Here is a 22864-nt window from a genome sequence, read left to right on the forward strand (position 1 = left end):
TCCGCGTTGGAAGACATGCAATTGCAGTCTGGGTTGATGGTTGCAAATGCATGCCTAATATACACATGCAACAATTCCCCCTCCCGCCACCCCTCCGACAAAATAAAGTCAAGTTGCATCCGTGTTAGAAGACATGCAATTGCATGTGTAGTGTACACATGCAATTGCCCCCACCTCTCCCAGCCCCTCTAACAAAAACAAAGTTCAGTTGCATTCGTGTTGGGAGGCATGCAATTTTGCGAGCAGGATATGGTTGCAATTCGTGTTGGAAGACAATTGCAACCATGCAAGGTGCAAAGATATGTCCAAAAAAATGCTAAAAAACACAAAAATGTAACCCCCTACTTTTTTTGCGAGCAAAATTAAAGAGCTAGTTGAATAAGAACACAAAAGAACAAAAAAAACACCTAGATCTAAACTACGAAGAATTTCTGCTAGTTATATCTGCTACTGGAAAACTCTATTTGATCCATACTACTGGAATTGAAAAAATACTCCCATATCTATGGGTATCAGTGAATGAATGAAAATATACAAAAGAGAAAAAAAAAAGACCAAACAAAAGGGGTGAAGGAGATAACTTAATTCATCGCTCGTGGAAAAGGAGCACATGCATCTGCCGGCCCCTCTCCGTCTTCCGATCCGTGTAAACAATGTCGCAGCCCAACAAAAAAATAACGACAAAAAATGGCAGCTAAACACCTGCCACAGCCCACCGCCCAAGCTAAGCACCCGACACCAGAAAAAGGCCGAAAACAGACAAACAAATGAAAGCAGGCCGGCCGCACGCCCTACACAGGCCAATCAAGACAAAACAAACCCCATGCGCGAATCCTGACGCAAGAAACGATCCAACGGTTAACATGTCGACTTAGATTTCGTGAAGTCTAAGTTGACTGAGATTTAGCAGCACCGATTAACTATGCTATCGAAAATACAAGCGCACAAATAGGCAAAAACGTTGTTTACGCAAACGGGTAAAGTGTGACAAAAAGAATTAGCTAGCGAATCTCCATTCTCCATTGCAATGGCATATATATATGGGGTGAGTTTTGGACGATCTCGACGTACGGCAGCAATTTCCTTGGCGTTTCCTATGTTTGCTAGCGTATTTGCTCATGATTTCCCTGTCACACCTTGTTCCTCGAAATGTCATGACGGTGAGACACCTTTATTAGGTTAAGTATACATACATGTTGCCTTCGCCCTTGCGCTTTCACATCGTCGTCAACTTGTTAATTCCGTTTCAAAGATTGGAGAGCGGCATGGCAGGGCAGAAGATAAATGTTGGGTTTGTTGAGCAGTACTGTTCCCAACGCTGGACTGGAACATTGTGCTGTGCGCGATATAGACGTGGCCGCTAGCTAGCTTTCATCCAAATCAACCAGCTAACATTATACTAGTATAATTATCTGTGGAACCTAACATATATAATTAAATAGTTGAATGATATCTGTACTCCAACCAACCCCTCCAATCAACGATTTCTAAGTGATCGGGATCAATCGATCGATCATTTGAGCCCCAGCTCTGACGTGTATGTGGAATGAGAATAGATAAACACCACAGGGCTAAGAAGCGTGCGTAGGCATGTGTACGTTACTGGGAAATGATCTTAATCCTATCTGCATCTTCCTCACGCTAACGAGTGGATTATGTTGTTAAACTGAACCTACGTGATACGCGCAACAAGATAGGCCTTCCTACGTGATATGCGTAACAAGATATAGGTCATTGACTAGCCAGGAGTCTGCATGTGTTGCTTGTCGCGGTACATACCGTACTACATACACAAGTTGCATGTTAGCTATACTACTCAAATGTATAATTCTTCTGTCCCATATTGTAAGAGTGTTTTTTGTGTCAAAAATATTCTTGTATTATGAGACGGAGGGAGTGTAGTGGCCAACTAGAACTAGACGTTACATGCATGTGGGTGGTCAGTGGATCGATCCAGTTCATCCTACTTGGAGGTTAGCGGTGGATAGACACAGTGCTACGCGGTTACTTCTAGTCCACGTCCATATATCGATCCAGACACGCGCGCACTCATTATGTTGCATGGTGATGGGTACTGGGTACCACCTATATACAGTGTTTACGCTGGCCGCTAGCTCTATATGGGTAGATGAGAACGTCTGAAACGTCTAGGCTCGAAGTGGATGCAAGTCAATATCTGACAAGGATCCTTGGACCATTAGGTGCAATGTCTTAGTTGTTGTTTTGTTTCGAGCGACGACGTACGTACGTGTCTCAAGTCCTGGACTTCGACGTGGTTTACAAATGCTACTGGCTGGCTAGCCAGGTGGTTTCTGCGAAATGACTCAGGCCATGTTTGGTTCGTAAGTTCTAAGATTTTTTTAGTCCCAACTTATAAGTCTCAAGTCCTTAAAAAGTCCTTACCTGTTTGGTTTCTGAAACTTATAAGTCTCTATAAGACCATATTACAACTAAAAGGCTTTATAAGTCCTTTTTTGAGAGTCTTATTTCATAAATCCCAAATGCCCACTTTAAGTCCCTATAAGTCCCTCCTGTTTGATTTAGATGGGACTTATAGGGACTTTTTTAAGTCCCTAAACCAATAAGTCCCTGGAAACAAACACCCTCTCAGCTTCTACCTGCCCATTTGACTCTGGCGGTACAGCCAAACAGAGAAGAAGGTCGATCAACTAAAGCATATGTTTCCGGATCTTGAGGTTTCCACTTGCATCCATTTTGGAATCAGTACTAAACTAGTCCATGGAGAGGCTTATGTATCGTAGATGGAGGTCCAAGTGCATGCAGATAAGTACTACACAGAGATGCATGCTCCCATGACGATCTCTTGAAGATTTTATATTTGTTGTTACTACAATCCAGATCAACGGCCGGCCGGCGATAACTTGCTTGGAGGGAAGCTCGCCCGAAACACGGCTTCATGTTACAGCCGGCCGGCCTTGATTGCCGGCTAAGCAAAGATACTACCCGGAGTATACTATTACCACTAATGGTAGCAGTGGCAAGCTGGCAGCAACAAGAAGGTGGCGGAGGGCATCGAAAATCAGATCCTCCTCGGTGCAATGTGAATATCTGACCGTGGTCTGCCCCGATCTCTCTTGTCGGCCTGCATGCGCGCACATGCATCCACATGTCCCTGGTCGCCTTTGCCGGCTATACGTTCGTATTGTTATTTTCACTCACACGTACTACGTCTCCATGTGCACACCTCCCAAACGAAGCAGTCAGACAGAACCAAGACCAACTTACGTACGTGCAGCTACAGTACGTGCTGAAGAAAGAAACCTTGAACACCGTCAACGATTGAATTTACCTCGATCTCGAAGTTGAGGGCGGAGAGGGAGGTGACGCTGGCGATGCGGAAGCGGTACGTCCTGCCGGGCACCACGGCGAACACCTGCGGGGCGCACTCCGGGTGCGTCGCGTTGCAGGCGGCGGCGGCGTCGGACGCCATGGCCGAGCAGTTGTACCTGCCGCGGCCGTTGATGAGCAGCGACTGGGGCTCGCCGACCCACACGATGGGGACGGCGGCGAGCCCCGCGGCCTGCTCGTAGGTGCTCTTGTGCCACCAGTCGTTGAGGAGGACCTCGTGCTCGCCGCCGTCGTACGCGAACGGCTCGGCGTCGGCGCTGCCGGGCGCGGCCGCGACGACGATCATGCCGTTGAGCCCGGCCGAGCGCTGCATGCCGTAGTGCGCGTGGTACATGTAGGTGCCGGGGCGGTCCACCACGAACCTGTACTCGAAGGTGTCCCCCGGGAGGATCGGGCACTGCGTGACGCCCTCCGTGCCGTCCGCCCACGGCGTGCCCAGCTGCCGGATGCCGTGCCAGTGGATCGCCACGTTTTCCGTCATCAGCAGGTTCTTGACGGTGACCACCACGGTGTCGCCCTGCACGGCGCGGATGGTGGGGCCCGGGGTGCCGCCGTTGATGGTGACGGCCAGCTTGCGCACGCAGTCCGAGTGCGTGAACTGGTAGCTGATGTCCCATTGCTCGTGCACCGTCTTGGCCTCGGCGACGGCGGCGAGCGCCCACAGGAAGAGGAAGAGGCAGCAGAGGAGAAGCTGTTTCGCGCATAGCAACGACGACTCCATTGCTGCGCCACCACCGCTCATGGCCTACGGCTAGCAAGCTGAGGAGAGGATGGTGTGGCCTTGGCTAGGGAATGTCCGTTGCTATGTGCCGGAATGGGCAAGGGCACGCGCTCGCTATGGTTTGCTCTGTTGTCCGGTGTATTTATAGGGACCGGGCATTGAAACCATCCATGCCATTGGCATTGCCATGCCGGTCTCTCTGATCCAACGGGCGACTGGCAGTACGTTTGGTGCTACTAATCCATCATCGGTAGCAAGTTGGCACTAACTCATTCCTGTCTTCTTCAAAACTAAAACGAGGTGGAATTAAATAGCTCTCAAATAAAATAGAAGAGGTAGGTGAAAAGTACATACCGCGCCACTGTAAATGAGGGAGCGTCGCAGCGTCGGTCAGCCCGTATATACTGCCCATATTAGCCCCGTGCTGTATACATTCTTCGAGATGATGTAGACCAATAATGCTAAACATACAAAGAGTTACACGCAATTACACGCAGCCTAGAATTTTTTTATTTACTAACCAATCATAAACCTGCCCTCCCTGATTTTCAGGGGGTGGGCCGCCTTACCACCTATTGACCAATCAAATTAACCTTTTTTTATAAAAGCTTGTACTTCCCCCGTCACAGTTTAGAAGGCACAGTTAAATTTGCGTGCGTTTCCACAATAGACAAGGTTTAAGGCGCATTGCATTTATTTTTAGTAGCTAATTAGTACTCCGATATACTATTTCTATATGCATACGTAGTGTGAATGTTATTTTTTAGTCCATCCCACAACCAATAGATAACCACCTAGATCCCAAAGAATTTCCAAGCGCGCCTTCTAAACCGTGACGGAGGGAGTAACTCGTTTGTACGTGTAGCATTACTCTGCTGTAGACTGCATGCATGCAAATGGTTTTTCTCTAAAAAAAGATGCATGCAAATGGTCACCTGAATCTGATATGATCAGATCAGATCGGTGTCCAGTACGAACATAAGCCGCGAAATGTCCAGTACGAAATTTCGTCCGGTGTCCCCCGCTAAAAGATACGTTTGGTCCACGCGAACGAACAGTATCAATTTTTTATATTTTTTTTGCGAAGCGAACAGTATCATTTTTAACAGGGAGCGCACCAACTAGGAAGTTGCGAGCATGACAAGCATGCATGCATGGCTACACTTAATTAATTGCGAGCTGGTGGTCTTATAGCTTGATTTTTTCGGACGCGCTTGCTGATTCTCTGCTGATTTTGCTCCGTAGCTTTGACTGTTGACTGGTATTTGTTTTCGCGAGCAACTCACGGATGCTTCGCGCCTTCATCCTCAAATATGACAAATATGACCCTTCAAACGTTGAGTGACCGATCACTTCTCAAATTTACAAAACTACATCTGAACACTTCATACTAAATTTTTTAAATCCATACAAAAGCATGCAAAGAAAAAACCTACATACTATGTAGATTACCTAAAATTACTCCTCGTCGGAGATGTCGACTATCTCCGTGCCAGCTCCGGGTACATGGGCGGCAGCTGCAGCTCCGCCGGCACCTTCGACACATTGGTTCGGGTTGCAGCGCAGAGAGGAAGGAGGCGGATGGGCTAGGGTTGGGAGACGGCGGACGGCTTAAATAGCCGGATTTTTACCTCGGGCAGCGAGCCGGAGCGTGCCACACGACCTTCACATCGCGGCGACGGAGAAGACGTCCGTTGGACTGCCGGGTTTCTGGGCGATTCCGCGTGGGACCCCATCCTCAGCCCTACGTGGGGACGCGTCCGGGCGTCCCCATATCCGCCTCATATTTGAGTTAGATATGAGGGTTGCGGTCAGCCCTGACGTTTGAGTCCCGTTTTAGGCTTTTCTTTTCACATACCGAAATGCTTGGGCTTTACACAAGAACATTTGGAGTTTTGGACATAAAAATATGCATGTTTAATTTTTTTTCCATACTTTTTTCACATTTGCAAAAATGGCTTTTTGGCGCGCATGGGCATATGCTCCCTAGAGCCGAATTTGGTTTCCGCGCCAAATTTTGCTACTAATTTTGTTATTACCTGTCGCACTGTAATCGTGTTTTGCAACAACCGTGAGTAGTTGAGAACTGAGATTGGCGGTGAGCAAAATCAAGGGCACGTTCAAGAATCAACTACTTTTATGCGATGATATGCTCATAATTTCATCACTAAGAAAACTATTATTCATGAAAGCTGGTGTTATTTGACAGTATCCCCTTACCTGGTTTCCCAGAAATCGATCATTCCCATTCTCACGTGTACTACTAATTACAACTAGAAAAGATCTTTAGAAAAGCAAAGCTGTTAGCCAGCTTTATCTTCGACCTTCCAGCCTTCGCTTCCTTGACATTTTCTGTTCACCGACTGTTTGGATGCGGCTTGGTTAGAAAATAATGATGTCTTCTTTCTCTTTCTCCTTTTTGCAAAGAAATTATTGTCGCTCTTTTGAACTGGAATGTTCTGATTTATCAAAGCGATTCTCTTTCCAGAACAGAATGTAAAAGATTTCACTCGCTTTGAGTTAGCTGTCTAGCTAATTAATTATATCACCAATGCAGAATTATTTCACGTGTGGTGCACACTGTGTAGCTCATCCACAGATGATATAATTTCTTTCTCTACGGAGTAAAAAAGCTTGAATGAGGCAAAAGACTCGTTATTTTCATTAATTAACAAAAGTTGTGAGAATTGTCCGTCTTTTTTTCTTTTCTAACAGAAATTGTTGCCTTTTTTTAAATTTAGCTTACATTTCCTTTTTCTGATTTTACTGTTTACGGAGAGCATTTGAGCTCGATCCGGATTAACCATTCTTCTGTTTTTAGTGGATTTTTTTATAGATGATTCCAATCTATTTATCAAACATCAAGATATTACAAAGAATACTAGAATCAATAGAAATTATATCCAGGTCTGTAGACCATCTACCGACGACTGCAAACACTCAAGCGAGCTAAAAGCATGCCACCGTCATCGTCCTCCCTCACCGGAGCTGGATAAACCTTGTTACTCTTCTTCCGATGTCAATCGATAAACTATTCAGTTGAACATTGTGTAGCTCATCCACAAGGGATGTTATACCGTGTTCTCTACGGTTTTTCCTTTTCCTTTTTGACACAATCCTCCATACGTACCAGACTGATTAAGCACGGGTATAATTAATTAAGGCAGTTTGCGTACGTTTAACACAGAGGCGGCTCTAATTCGTAGCTCTGCACTCAAGCTCATGTCATGAAACAGTAGCGTGTACGTATATGTCATGCATATGCAGACATGCCCTTATCTGCATCAAACCATTGCTCCTTTTATTTTTGTTGCAATGAAAATCATGACGTTGCTGTACTTAAAACAAGGCACTGAGAATCTGGAACGATTTTTCATTTTATTTTTTTATTTTTAAATTTTGAAACGAGGCAAATTGCCATTTTCATTGATTAAGAAGAAGGAGAATTGCCCAGTTAATTGACGAAAAACCAGGCTAAAACCGATACAATCCAGCCCACAAAATGGGCACCACCGGCCAACCTGGCCACCAACATGAAACACAGAGCTGCAGGACAGCTGCACAAGCCACGGCGGCACATGCCAACAGATGGCCACACACACAAACAACCGACAGCTCCGACTTTGACGACGAGCATCAGGAGGGAAATATGCAGGACTTGCGCCGACCGTGCTCACCGCAAACGACCACTGAGTGCCTGTCATCGTCGCCGCCTGGACTTGCTCCACCGCAGCTCCGACTTCAAAACAACCAGGCAACCCACGGAAGAGCACCTCGGACACGCCGGGAAAATCCGACTACCAAAGCCCGAGCCGCGACCGAAGCTCCTCTCGACGCCGTCGTCGTTGCCATACAGAAATCAATGCCCCCGAAACAGCCTCCTCAGCAAACCACGCGGCGAAGATGCCGCCAACCACCGGTCTCCAGTTGTAGCCGGCTCCAAGACGATGCCCCCAAGGAGGAAGAAGACGTGAAGGCGCCTTCATCGCCTGATCCCGCGGATCAGAGGTTTCCCTCCAGAGCCAAGGCCGCGGGAAGAGGGGAGAGATAGCACACTGTAGCAACGCTTCCAAGAAAGAGAGCGAGTGAACAACGTTTTTAAAAGACGAACTATCCTTTACGCCATTAAATTGCTATTTTCTGCGCAGGCAAGAAATATGTTATTATTCGCATGTCATGACCGTAACACGGTTTTGCACGCGAGGTCATATTTTGCCTAGTAGGGATTTGACTTTTCCCTGGGCTTGTTTTTTAACACAGTACGTGCCCTGTTGATCAACGCAAGCAATGTTGTATCCAAGCACAAGCTACCTTATTCGATAGGTAGTTATGGATGAATTTCTGGAGCATTTACCTGTATAGACGAGTGAAGGGACACGGTCAAAAATCAAAACGCACGCTCTTGCCTCTTCGTTCATGGTAAGTCAAAAATCAAAACACATGCTCTTGCCTCTTCATCCATGGTAAGTCAAAAATCAAAACGCACACTCTTGCCTCTTCGTCCATGTTAACTCATACATACCACTCCCTCCATCCCATAATATAAAAGTGTTGTGTTAAAAACACTTTTATATTATGAGACGGAGGGAGTAGCTCGGAAAGTGAGAGGAAATTATGCTCAGCGCTGGAAGCGGAACGTCGACAGAGACACCTGACAGACCAGCGCCCGTGCTAATCGTAAACTGGAGACAGACATTCACTCACTAGATTGCCATCACTAAACACGTTCAGGTTCAGGTAACATCCGCCAAAGGGACAGGTTAGAGAGCTACACCTACACTAGTAGTACTTCTCTACACATGAGCTACACTGCTACACTAGTTATACACAAAATCTAAGAGTTACACAAATCACGGAGGCATCAGTGCGTGAGGCTTGATCAAGATGCAGATTCATCGGGGGTCGGCGATTTCGAGTCGGACTTCAGCGAAACTGAGATTTGGTTGAGTTTTCTATATTTTTTCGACATAACAAGAGCAAAATTCAAATCGTCGACCTTCTGGTGGCAGAGCTTCTGTGGATTCTTCATCATCATTATATTCGCTTTGTCTGAGCCTTTCAGCACGACATGGGCGATGCTGAACGAATCCCCTTTCTCCAGCGCGAATTGCCATTCATTGGGTGTGATGTGGAACCAGTCCTTGTTTGAAGTCACGGTCGCCTTCACCTCCACATACTCTGCCGCGCCACCCTCGGGCGTGATGACAATGTCATAGGGAAGCCCAGATTCCTTCTCTTCATTCACCCACTTGACATTGCTAGGTCCCAGCTGCCCGGCAAGGTATTGGTGTACCGCAGCTTCACCAAGCCTGCCGGTTCTTGACCGCTCGTCTGGCTTGTGAACTGTGGCTTTCCCAGGCGTGCCAGCTCCTGACCCGCTTCCATCTTCTGCAACATCAGCAAGTTTCTCATCAACGTCGGTTAGCTCAGTTTCATCAATCAGACTTGGTGAGCTTCCTGCTTCCAAGTCCAAACAAGCAGGCTCATCATCAACTTCCATCGTACTCTGTATGCCTAGTATATGTTCTGTTGTTGGATTCTCTTTCACGGCATGATCCCCTTCAATCTTGATGGGAACCGAAGTATCTTCCATGGGTCCACACACGACAGGCTTGCTAAGCTCTGATGAAGATGCAATATCATTCACCTTTATCTCTTCCTGGCTTATGTAAGAGGTTTCAAGATCAGGTGCTGTTTCAGGATTATTTGGTGGGTGGCTTTCAATGATTCCTGGGTTCTTCTTACGCTTGAGGGGGCGTCTGGGTTCATCCGGAGGTTGGAGTTCAGCTGTTGGGGGACTAAATATTTCCTCGGCGACAAACGATGAAGAAAAGGACCAAGCAGGTTCCTGTTCAGGCAACGGAGGCACCTTCTGATTATTGACAATAAAAAACTCAATTTGTTCCACTGCGGAGCCAGATTCTGACATGGTTTTGACCATGTGAAGAAAATTTGCGAAGTGTAGATCAACAGATCCATCAAAGAAAAGTTTAGAAATTTCCAGAAGAATCGAATGTGAATCAGCTTCTTGAGTAGCATATAAAATGTTTCCCTGGAAATGAGTAACAAATAAAATCAATTTCAAAACCGATGATGTTACTTAGCGAAAATCTGAAAGTTTCGATGCAACGCGTCGAGCATGTCCATAGATGACAGTAAGGTCGACATCAAATGTTATTGCTAATAAATGCAACGTAAGATCATGGCAAGATAATTTATATCGTATTTTCCAGCTGTACATATATTAGGGCTGAGAATATATCTAATTTTTCAGGAGAGTGGTTTTCTACACCCCACAGCTCGGTGTTTTCAGGTGTCCTGCGAGATCTTTAAGAAATATTATCCTACCAACATGCATAAAGATGGGATAAATGATGACGGTGAGTCGGTACTAACTATAAACACTGAAAGAAAGTCAGATACTAACCTGTAAAAGACAAGAGCATTCAAATCTTCCCTCACAAGAACTATCACGTCCTTTCAGCATATACTTGTAGGATAACTTCTCAACAACAATAACTTCAAGACTGCTAAGCTTCGTGGCCTCATTTTGCTGAAATTTATTGTAAGTATCTCCATGCATCTTGTAGATGTAACGTTGCATATATGGTAAAAGCCAATTAAGTAAACTAGCCTTTCCTCTGTTGTTCCCTGTACCAGAATGCGTTGGTTCACGGTACACAACCTGTGTGAAGGTGGCAATTGTGGATGAGAATCATACAACAAATGGTTGATCTAAAAATCATACAACAAATGGACACTAGCTATCACAAATTGACTTGAATACATATTGAGCGTATGCTCCTACTTCCTTCTGATAAGCTCAACATTTGAAGGGTCATTGAAGTAAATATGCATGTGTAACTGCACAACTGGCAACACAACGAGGACCATATACCTAATATGGTAATTTTCTGTAATTTTATTGGAAAAATCTGAACTCGTGAGATTAAATGATGAATAAGGCTTACGGTTTTCTATCATTACTCAAACTCATTGTATTAGTCAGTTACAAACATATTTAATAAAACTCAAACAAGATTAAGATCGCTGGGTTCAGGCAAAAGAATGAGCATATATTGTGCAAACTCACACTGAAGTCTCAGTAAGATTTTGAGAGTAAAATACTCTAAATGTAAAGGAAAATTCAGCAGGAGGGTTAGATTTTGGTCTGCAACTCCATTTACTTCCGAATTCTAAAAAGATAGAAAATAAATTTGGTTCAACTTAAGGCACACAAATTATTGATATTTTTGCTAGGATACTTAGTATTCCTTCTTCACAATTTTATACTGAAGGTTGAATTTCACAGATATCCTGATTTTGCACTCTGTATGAGAACTCAACTAACATACCAGAAAAAGGAAATATGCAATACAACATACAAGCAAGAATGCCACTTATCCGAATATCAATTCTGTCATGTGGTACGATCTAAACAGTTTGGTGATTCTAAGATTCTAGTCAATAGAATCTATGATTTACGATTGTGACAGCTATGATCATATGATTTGAGATCTTAATATCTTATGCATAGAGTTCCGATCCAATTCATAATCTACGATTTTGACAACCTTGTACAAGATTTTTATTACCTTAGAAAGTGCCGGAATACCTATAATGTTCATCAATGCAGCAACCCTCCCATCGAGTTTTTGTTTGTCGTCAAGAGAAAGTACACCAAATTGTATAAATTCGACCTCACGAGTGTTCTGAAATTGCTGCTTCAGCTCATCGTCATCTGCCCAGCAAACAAGACCAAAAGATGGATGGAGGGACACCCATGTGCAACCCAGGGTTGGCAATACCGTTGTTTCCAACTTCTGAAGAGATTCTTTCAAGAACAAGATATCGTCCATCTTATAACTTCTAGAATGGAGATCATTAGCCCATCTCACAAATACACGAAACACCTACATAGAGTACCAAAGTGGATTTAATAATGTAGACGAAATCGTCTAGCAGAAAGCCCTAAGCTACCATAAATTGTATTTTTTTTTGGCCCCGAGGGAGTAGAATCATATTAAGGCTGAAACTGCCAACCCTACACTATGCAGGTTTGGTATTTCGTGCACGAAAAACAACTTACATGATTGGCTACTTGTGAAGGCACTGCAACACTTGATAACCGAAGCAGTACCTCAAGGTACTCAGATGTCGTTGGTATCTTTGGAACACCACATGTCTCAGTAAAGAATTCATGGAGGCTTGGATAAGCCACAGACAACATCTTTCTCGGAAACATATTCCCCTTCATTAAAATGGATGCATATATCTTTTCACAACAGCCTGTTGGGTCATGCCAATACAAATCATTTGAAGACATAAATCTCCCGGTTACAGAATCAGTTGATGGTGAACCATGCAGTGGTGTAAATATAGAGCAGAGTGGTAGGAAATCGCGTTTAATGTTGATCTCTCCACTAGCAGCACCTTCTGACATGAAGGTGTAGAATTTGCACATCTGGTCCATTCTGAAGAAAATGCATGTAAAGAATTGCAAGATTATATGGAGCTATGGAGAAATAGAATCAAAATATATATCAAGTATGTACTCCCTCAGTCATAAAATGTAATACGTGTTTAACTTTTCAGTCTCCCATGTGCGATTTTGACTACTTTTCATTTAACATAGCTACTTGTTTTAGTAAAGGACATATATGACATAAAAGTATATTATAAGAAAAATGCAACAATATTGTTCTTACATACCATATTCATATACTTTCACAAATATTAGTGGTCAGAATTTCAAAGTGTTGACAGCGCACATTATAATGTGCATTTATATCTTGGAAAATGGAGTGCCATGTAGTGTTGTTGGATAGCTGCAAATATTTAAGAATATAATTGTCCTTATACAGTTTAATCCACATTCTAAACTTGCATAGCACATAATATTTAATGTTAAATTTTGTGACAGAATATTTATCTAATGTTACAGCTGAAAATGGAGTGCCATGCAGCGCACATTATAATGTGCATTCTAAACTTGAACATAGGCGAATAGTTTTGAAATGTCAAGATAACTAAATAAGTAATATTTGGTGTTTGACAAAATAGGCAAAATCTGATGGTCAAGCAAAAAATAAGTAATATCTGGAAATGTCACCGCATGTTCTAATTTATAGATAACATAACTTTACTTGGTGTGAGACAAGATAAAAGTTAGTACATTATTAGAAATTTAATGAAATAAATCACTCCAAAACAAACGTCATCCCACCTTACCCTTGGTGTGAGACAAGATAGAAGTTAGTACATTATTAGTAACTACTAACTAGTAGTAGCATTTTTCTGTTGTTCAAACAGTAGATGGAGACACCCCATACCTTGCACTAAAATTAGTTTGTGATGCTATCCAATGATTGAGGATCAATAAAGCGTCACTGTGGGATACTGTTGTCTTGAATCCAATATCCTTCCTAAGTAATGTGCTTGATAACTATTCCACAGGAACAAGGTAAGACATTATGATGAAAACACAGTATAGTTTGGCAAGGATAAACTACTACCAAGTACTAACCAGTGGTTTAGCATATGGGGCGACGCTACCAAGAAGAGAGCGCACATTTTTAAAATCACAAAATAGATCTCTTGCGTAATGAAGGTCCTCATCCATACTCGATGCTATCCACTTGAAGTTTCGCAGACACTTCATAAAGGAAGAGTCAACTTTTCTCTTTTCACCACAATCTGTTGCATTTGTGAGACTCCTAGATTTTGTACTATAACAATCATTCCAGTATTTGTCTAGAACCTTCAGAAGATATATACAATTTTCTCGCAAATTCTTTGAGGTGAGTATTGATAACATAGTCGTCAATTCTGGTGACTCCCAGTCATACACAATATAAGGTGTTTCAGGTATGCCACCTTGGAAGGGAGTACCATTTTGAAAGTCATCAGCCTCAAATATATTTTTCTCAACTTCCATTACCTGAACAAAATCAGTCACGCCTAACTGCTCGAAAAATTGCCTCCAACTTTGCAAATTGAATTGCAATGAAGCGGAACTATGATGTGTCAAATAACAAGTGTCAAGTTCAATCCATGCCATATCTACATTCTGAAGGAGCTTGCCTATGTCCACAGAATTTCCATAATGTTTACTGAAGTGAATGGGTACATCAGCTGGGCACTTATAGCCATTATTCGTAAGTAAGACAGGCATCTTGCGTAATTCTGAGACAATCTCTTCTTTCTCTGGGTTGCAGCTTATACAGGGGGCCCGAAGATGTAGCATGATAAAACTCATATACTCTGTCATCATTTTCTCTTCTGGATTAGCATCTGTAGCATTAGACAATGACACCAGGATGTGATTTTTTATAATGTCATGTCCAGACAACTTCAGCACACCAACTTTCAATAAAATATCTATAAGGTCATTTGTTCTTGTCTCTTCGACAATGTAACTATTTTTGCAGGACATGGAGAGGATGTGTGGGCTCACAATGCGAAGGCTACTGTACAGAACTGGGAAGCTCTGCATGCTGATTTTGGATCCGGGCGGAGAGTCGAGAAGATCACAATTCAACCATATTGGGCCATCTGCTATACAGCTAAATGAACCATCTGAAAGTGGGATGCATTGCATTTTCCTGAGAGAACATAAAGTGTCACTTTCAAAATTTGTTCTAAAGGGAAGATCCTGAGAAGATTGAGACAGCAACGCCGAATGAAGTGTAACAAACCAAGCACATAGCCATTCCAGTCCCAGTGACTCAATGCAACCATCAGTTTGGCAAATAGATGACATAACATCAGTCAAAACTTTCGGTCCATACTCATGTATACCTAAGGCCCTTGATAATGTATCGGATACAGTAACATCTTTTGACAAATATCCAAGGTGAAGATGTTCACGGAGTATGGTATCAGGCAATATCTTTCTAGCCTGTTCATCCCAACCCCTTAGTGTGTTGCATGGGTGGACCCACTGCAAACTGGAGCCCTCCAAAACCATGCAGCAGGTCAGGCGCAACTTGGAAAGGATCAAATGAGGGAGCTGAGAAAAGAACCAATGAACTTCTCCCGGTAGAGGCACAAAACTCATCAAGGCTGTAACAGCTTTTCCAGGGCACTTTCGGAAGCAAGGCAGAGCACAAAAAGATTCTTGCGTGCTAACAAATAAAGATGGGAATTCAGACAGCAACCACTGGTTCCATGCGCTATCTGTGTCCACTTCTTCTCTAGAAGAAGGCAAGACAAAATCTCCTTGAAGAATGAATTTAAGACCGTAGTTCCTTAGAGGAAGGAAAGCAAACACAGGTTGTTGCTTTAAATAAGGTTCATATTCTCCATCCTCTGTCTCCTGCAAAGAAAATGCCATAGCTATCTCTGTGCTACAGACATCATGACGAACAAGCGAGCCCTGTAATTTCTTAGTAACTACCAACCAGCTCACTGTCTCATTCCCACGTGAGATTTTCACAATGCCATCGGCAAGAGATTTTCTTCTCGTTATTAGAAATTTCTCACTGAGCATATTTTTGAATTTGATGCATTTTAGCCTGTGAAGGAACAAGAGCAGAGATGGGTCAAGATCTGAAAACATGGACACGACGGAGCACATACCAGTGCCCTCCCTGAAGTTTGACCTGAAAGGGAGCAAAATACAAGTTTTCCAGGAGGAGCATGCATCGTAGCTGTCTTCAGGAGATAATATTCTACTCAAAGGATTAGTATCAAAAGGTGGAATTGCAGTCGGCAAGATAAAACCAATCTGGCCTTCTGTAATGTCGAATTTCACATGAAAACCATTTGAATGGATCTCTGGAGCATCAATTACCTGCAAAAGAATGAATATGTGTTTGTCAAAATTAGGATAATACTATGTAACTCAAAGGAGAACACAAAGTCATAAGAGATGGAAAAGGAAAGGTACACATATAGTTAAACTGACTGATGAAACAAGAGATATATGCACTTAAGATGGTAGCCATATATAAATTCAATTGAAAAATAATTCTATTTACACCTACCCGAAATACTGACTTGAATCCAATGCCTTTATTTCCAATATACCCCATGTTTGACCCTTTCTTTGTAGAATTACCAATGTCACACAACGCTCTAATGTTATCAGCAGAAAAGCCCGTCTCGTTATTAAGAACAACAATTCCATCATCCTGAAGAACAAATGCTAATGTTGGTTCGACATCCTTGAGATAAGTATTGTCATCAGCATTCTGTATCTGAAATATAGAAGAATAATGACACCAAATCAATATCTGCAGACACGCACCACTCCCAAGCACACAGAAGAAATAAAATAAAAGAGGAATGAATGGGACTAAAAGCATACTAGCTCAAGGATTATGTGAGAGTCCTGAGAATATAGCTCTTGTGAGAGACAATGAAGGGCTCTGCCAAGTCGAGCATGCTGCTTTTTCAGCAAGCTGCTATCAGTATAACTTAGTGTCTGATCCAAACCAAACTCCTCTTGACGTATAGTTTCAATAATAACAGCTGCTTTCTCAAGATTTATTTCTTCAATCGCTGGGGGCTTGTTAGTAGCTAGTAATTCGGCCATATCTGCCTTGCTTCCATCATGATCTAACACTTGCATATTTTCATCATCTATAGCCTCCAATCTAGAAGACGATTTACTTCTCTTATTTACTACTACCATGTTATCATCTGTGGTAGTAAGCATGTTAGTATTTTTATGTGGATGACCTCCAGAAACAGCCGATGCATGACAAGAAGATGAATTAGTTTCTCTGTTTCCATAAGCATCTTCAGTCCAACATGTTGTGGGACAATCTTCAACCCATTCGGCGATTCCAAGTGATGATCCAATGTTGCGAAGCATGCAAAGCTGCCAAGTTTCATTGCATGCATGCAAGATGGATGAATAGCAATTCTTAGTAACAGTCCGAAGTCCTGACAATAGTATATCTGCTGCCAGACTCCAGAATTCAGAAGGTAGATGGCCAAGACAGTCTAGTATAAATTTCGCGATCAACTGAAGAGTGTGGTCAATGTTTAATAAGCTTTTAGACGTAATCTTTCTTACACAAGTGTTCGCAGGATTTCCTTGAATACGACCAATATAGTGAGAAGAAAAGCTATGCTGTTCAGCAATTTGTGTATGCACTTCCTCGTACATATTTGTCCCCCCTTCAGAACCAGTGCTGGTCAAATCGATGTTGCTATTCATTATAGCATCTATTGCTCGTTGTGCATAACACTTCAGTAACGAAATTGGAGCATTGCTAGAACCATTGTAAATGTGTAGCAAGGATAGCAGCTTCACTGCCACTTGAAACGGTGATTGCTGAATGACAGCTTCTAGAAAATGCTCAACAGTGACTGATGGATCTATTCTAACGAACCTGCCATCTCTGGTCACAATGCATGACAAATCTTGAATTGGACCTGTATTTACCAACCAATGTATTAAGGAGCCCAGTGAAGGAGCAAACAGCATATCCCAATTTGACCAAAGAAGAAGATCAGACAAGAAGGGAGCCTTGAGTAAGCACTTAATTGCTTCTTGTGAAGAAACTGAACTAGGATAAGATTGTGGAGCAATATCATTCCCCAACACATCACCATTACCTAGCAAAATCCCAGACCAGCGTTTCTGCAACAGTGCAATGGAGAACTTTATGGTGTTTGTTTGCATGCTCTTTCTTTGAGCCTCAACAGTGCCAATGAGTCCTCCTAATTTGTTTTGCACTATATCAACAGTGATTGTTGGAAACTGCGTTTTCAGAAGCATAAGGAGACTATCCACTGAAAATTCACCATTTTCCAGCCAGTTACTCTCAGCTTGACAGAGTAAAACTTCAATTTGTTCATGCATTACACAAACTTCCAGAGAGGAAGAACTAGAAAGCTCCCCATTTAAGAAACCACTCCAGTTAGGGGGGAAATGATGAACATGTCTATCCAAAAACTCAAGGAAAGACCCATGGCCAAGAGCACTAAATTGATGGGCTGAAAAATGGCTCGTTACCCATGATTCACATTCATGAAGTTTCTTCAGAGAGAAAATATTCTTCAGTTGCAAAGATCCTTCACTTACTCCAATGTTGGATTCAAAATATGCAATTGTTCTTTTGATGACATCATCAATTGGAACACCTGCACAAACCAATGCCAAATGTGAATAGGTCTTCCGCATATACTTATGGTTCTGAAAAGGCAGTTTCCAACAACACCCGCATAACAGTGTTGTCTCCGCCTCTCCGAATGACTCGGTAGGCCCAAAATAAGCGAATATCCATTTTGGTTCCCGAGCTCATCTGATCTCGGTGAACAGTAAAATCAAAATAAATACTAGAAAAATTCAAAAAAATCTGTTTTTTTTTCATGCAAGATATTTTAGTGCGTGAGGTCCGCTCCAAATTTCAGCGCATTTGGACATCTGAGCAGCTCTCAGCAAAAACAAAAAACAAAATCGGTCCCGAACAGTAAACTTTTTCATTGGCACAGTGGTAAAGCTGCTAAGGTCACGGGTTCAAGTCCTGGAAACAGCCTCTTGCAGAAATGTAGGGAAAGGCTGACTATAGTCCCAAAGTGGTCAGACCCTTCCCCGGACCCTGCGCAAGCGGGAGCTGCATGCACCGGGCTGCCCTTTTTTTAGTATTTCTTTTGATTTTACTGTTCATGCATAGGAGCAGATGAGCTCGGGAGTCATTTAGCCGTTCTCCAAAATAAGCAGCTATTCACGCACACACACACATGCACACAAAAATAAGGAGGGGGGGGGGGAGAGAGAGAGAACTGTCTCGAGGTTTATTGCTGCCCTCATTACTGCATCCAGGTTTATGATCCGTGCCTTCAGGAACGTCAAGTTCTAATGACGGACATAAAGGAGCTCCGATTAATCTAACCTGCATGTATCCGTGTAGAAGGTGAATACAGATACCAAAATGGTAACATTACGTCATAACAAAAAAACCTCTAGCTGGGGGAAATATAAAATGAATCATAAATATTTAGCTACATTACATAATTGGACATTAATGGACGCATCAGAGTGAACAGAATAAGCGTCAACATAGTAAGACTGACTTTGATATCGTACATATATGTGGATACAAGCTAGAAGCTACAGAAAGGAGCAAATAAAACATGAAATGGACTGTCGTACATATCATTCAGATCTCCTTGTCCCCGCAAGAAAGTATATGTTCCTCTATTTACGTCATGATATTTAAATTAGTGCAAACAACTAGGACCAGGTTTCAGATTAAGTGCAGGGGAGTGTCAAGTAATTTTTGCAAACCACATACACGAATTTATGAAGTAGAGAAATTTGCAACTAAGGGAGATCCAGTATCAACCCAACCCAATAATAAATTTAGGTTGAGTGGATTTTACGCCCAGTGGCCAGATATATCATGTGACAGCTGACTCGGAGCTAAAACGAGTAGAAGCAGCATCCTCATCATACGCACAGCATGGGGAGAAAAGGAAAAAATTCAAGGATATGTGAGCAGACATATAAAATGTATAAATTGCATATAAACAAGATAATCAACTTACAGCAGCATTGAGCAAGCCAATGGAAGGGTATTGCGTGAATATTGTTTTCACTCTGTTCATTTGTTCTGGGGTTACCGTGTCACAGTCATAGGTCTTTAGCATGGATTCCAGGATCTGCATGATGACAAGTTAAAGAAGGTTGCATCAGAAATAAAGAGGCTGGCTGAACTGAACACATCATCATCTGACCTCTGCTTTCAGTGATTTTAATGCGTTGAGATGCAAATATAGATCTATGAGTTATGATGGAACAAGTAGCATATTCATAGGGTGATGATTCCTTGAGATCCTAGTTATTATCTCAACGAAACATGGATTCACCATTACAATATGTAATAAACTTATAAAGCATACCCTGTCAACTGGATGTTGAAGGCACGGCTCCCTCCAGGTCGCTATAAACTCCTGCAGCTCATCCAAGCTCAGGGTGTATGGTTCTTCATGTTTTTGCTGCTGCTTCTTCTTCTTCTTCTTCTTCTTATTCGAGGGAAGTTTGGACCAAGAGTCCGGGCAATCCCGCTGCTTCTGAAAGCTGAAGAGAGATGGTTTTTCTTCATGTTTTTGCTTCTTGATGGGCCGCTCTACCACCCGAAACCAAGAGGCTGGCCAATCGTGGTCGGACATTTCATCATCATCTGAATCAACGCGCATACGAAAGCCCGGGACCTTCTCGACAGTAATTTGTCCGCCTTGAGATCCGCCGCCGGCCACGATACCAGAAGAAAGTGCGGCCGCCAGGTGAGCAGGGGAGCCGGCTTGCTGGCTGAACCTGGGGCCACCGCCACCGCCACGGCCACCGAATCCGCTCCCGTCACCAAACACGATCTGGCCGGCATTATCCCTGCCGCTGCCGAAGTTGCCGGCGAACGGGCCAGCGCCGGCGCCGAAACCAGCGGTTCCACCGCCTAGGCGGCCGCCGTTTCCTTGTCCAGCGCCGAAAGTCCACACCATCCCTGCATGCGGAAGGAATCCTCACAAACGACCGAGATTGGGTGGGGATTCGAGAGGGATTGGGGAGAGAGCGAGGGAGGAAAGGCGGGGCGGGATTAAGAGTCTTAATTCTTCAGCGATGGTCTCTGGGTTCAGTTACGCAGGGGTTTTTCCTTGGACAAAAGATTCCCATTGACCGCACGATCCAGCGGCCACCCGCGCGAGTGTGGCGCCTCCTGCTTTCCTCTGCCTCGGCCCGCTGCACTGACAGAACTTTGGCCTGTTTGGATTGCGCCCATGCCTGCCCGACCAAAACGGGGGCAAGCCAAAATATTGGCGAAGGAATTTGTCGTCAGAAAACTCGCCAGCGTGCGTACACAGAAGCTCATCAGGTGACCAAATAATTGGCTGTGAGCCAAAACTTTGGCTGCAATCCAAACGGACGCCAAGCACTCCAGTCAACGTTAAGAATTTGGCATGGCAGCCGTGGGCTACCATCCAAACAGGCCCTAAAGCCCCTCAGCCAGGCTCGGGGGCGCAGGTGAGGAAACGCGACGCCCAGCTCATGCGACCAGGCGTGCGCCTCTGGGAAAGAATTGGTGGGGTCACCTCTTGGCCGAATCTGTCGCTCTATACGCTCATCTTCACCTCACCTCACCGTCCAAACTTCCGTCACCATTCCCTCACTTCAAGCTCTTTATCCCGCGCGGATTGACACTGACAAACAGGTAAGCGGCGCTTCTTCTCCGCCTGGCCGTACACGATGGCGGCAATTCGCCTTTCTCCCACGTGTTCCGTGCCTCCTTCCGGCTACATCGATGGTTGTGAGTTCGACCACTCCTTCCTCTTTGTTCGTTCCAGCTAGATATTAGAGCATGTGATAGGAGTATATCTGTAAGCATGTTGTAGCATAGTACGCTGTCGATATATTGGAATGTGATGTTGTGGTAGCTAATGGTGATGGATTTGTAGCATGCTAGGTGTTGCTTGTAGGATTTGATGAGCTTCATGTTGTTTTCATGTTGGCAAGAATGATAATATGGTAGGTATGATACTAGTCTGTGAACCAGAGGATGCGTTGTATGCTAGTTTGAAAGTATGTAGAGGTGTGGTTGTGTGTTGAACTCCATGGTATGATATAAGATTGAAGAACGGTCATAGGGTAGTATGTTAAACTTGATGATCTATGTGTACTATGCTTGTTGTCCATGTTTAGTCCTCATTCATACTATCCATGTTTAGTGTTCTCCACTCTTGATGATACTAACGCTTGTAGGACATGAACACACAAAAGTTTAGTCAGGACATTGTTGACAGTGCCCTGCACCGGGGGTGGCTCTCTCAGGAGAGCTCGGCCTCGTTGCCTACGAGGGGCCCACATGGCCCAATACAAGAGAGAAGCCCTAGGAGAGCATCGGAGGCCTTCGTGCCCTCCAAGGCTAAGGGCGGTGGCGCCCCAGATCGCATCTACTAACGTGTAAACCCTAGGCCTCCCTGTCTATATAAAGGGAGCTCAGGGAACCCTCTAGACCATCTATTCTCAGATAGGCAAACTCTCGGTAACAATATCATACACTATTGTAACTCCTCGCACGCAGCATCCCTCCACGATGAGGGATCTGACAGTATTTTGCATTGTCAATTTTCTTGTCCGAGAAGGCGAAAAGAAAGTAGGTGGAACAAACCCCCTCGTGACGCCTTCCCAGGGTGCCGTCGAGGGAGATCCCTAGCACCGCCAGCAGCAGTCCACATCACATCCCTTCCTGCCGCCGTTGTCACCGACGTAGCCTGTGGTGGCGGTGGGCCTGGTGCCGAAGGGCCAATGTGATGGATGCGGTAGGGATCCCCATGGAGCGGCTAGGGCAGGGCCATTGGGGAGCACGCGCACATCGGCCAGGGCATCGTCCTTGGTTGTGCAGCGGCAGTGGTCTTCCCTATGGATGGCGGGAACCCATGGGTTCTCCGGCGACGGCGGGCGCGACGGTGGCCGTGGATCTGGATCCCACCCACTCGTCGGTTTTGCCTATGGCCGGTCGGCGGTTGAGGGGTCGGCGAGGGCTGTTGGTTCCCTGTCGGCTATTCTTGACTATCTTCGGCACCTCTCTTGTGTACACCATAGTTCACTATTCTTGACTATGATGAAGCCCGAATAACTATTAGCACATTGTCGGCAGCTAGAGTCGAGCGATTGTCAGAACTTTGTACAAAAAGACATCATGCCACCAATGAATTGAACCAAAGCAACACTCGAGGTAACCATAGCAAGAACATCAAAACCCTCACATCCACATGTGATCCGGATCACAACTTGCACCTACTCATATAACTGCTCATGATGCC

The 22864-nt window shown here is 44.1% G+C and overlaps 2 protein-coding genes across 3 annotated transcripts in view; both read right to left on the reverse strand.

Moving 5' to 3' along the window:
* LOC123103597 (L-ascorbate oxidase) overlaps positions 1-4255 on the reverse strand; it is a 7571-nt gene extending 3316 nt beyond the window's left edge. Inside the window, exon 1 of the mRNA XM_044525238.1 lies at positions 3311-4255. Coding sequence (XP_044381173.1) covers positions 3311-4111 — 801 coding nt within the window. The 5' untranslated portion in view covers positions 4112-4255. The remainder of the gene's footprint in view (positions 1-3310) is intronic.
* A 4513-nt stretch (positions 4256-8768) lies between these two features.
* On the reverse strand, positions 8769-20748 carry LOC123103598 (protein NO VEIN). Of its 2 annotated transcripts, XM_044525240.1 has the most exons (12): positions 19949-20748; positions 19595-19708; positions 18831-18939; positions 16401-18187; positions 16078-16290; positions 15694-15884; positions 13617-15606; positions 13423-13535; positions 12180-12564; positions 11686-12003; positions 10518-10775; positions 8769-10142 (listed from the first exon to the last, which is right to left on the reverse strand). In XM_044525240.1, exons 1-12 carry the CDS (start codon positions 20543-20545, stop codon positions 8970-8972), a joined length of 7248 nt encoding a protein of 2415 aa, XP_044381175.1. In that variant the 5' UTR covers positions 20546-20748; the 3' UTR covers positions 8769-8969. The 2 variants fall into 2 exon arrangements, with proteins under 2 accessions (XP_044381175.1, XP_044381174.1); XM_044525239.1 differs by having other exon boundaries at positions 13617-15884.
* Positions 20749-22864: the final 2116 nt, after the last annotated feature.

The sequence above is a fragment of the Triticum aestivum genome, chromosome 5A (genome assembly GCF_018294505.1).
Source record: "Triticum aestivum cultivar Chinese Spring chromosome 5A, IWGSC CS RefSeq v2.1, whole genome shotgun sequence".
NCBI classification, from domain to species: domain Eukaryota; kingdom Viridiplantae; phylum Streptophyta; class Magnoliopsida; order Poales; family Poaceae; genus Triticum; species Triticum aestivum.

Coding starts and splice junctions, on each gene's coding strand:
- LOC123103598 (XM_044525239.1), bottom strand. CDS start 20,545: ATGGTGTGGACTTTCGGCGCTGGACAAGGAAACGGCGGCCGCCTAGGC. Junction 13,536..13,616: donor CCCCATATGCTAAACCACTG/GTTAGTACTTGG, acceptor CCTGTGGAATAG/TTATCAAGCACATTACTTAG. Junction 12,565..13,422: donor CAAACTAATTTTAGTGCAAG/GTATGGGGTGTC, acceptor CATTTTCTTCAG/AATGGACCAGATGTGCAAAT.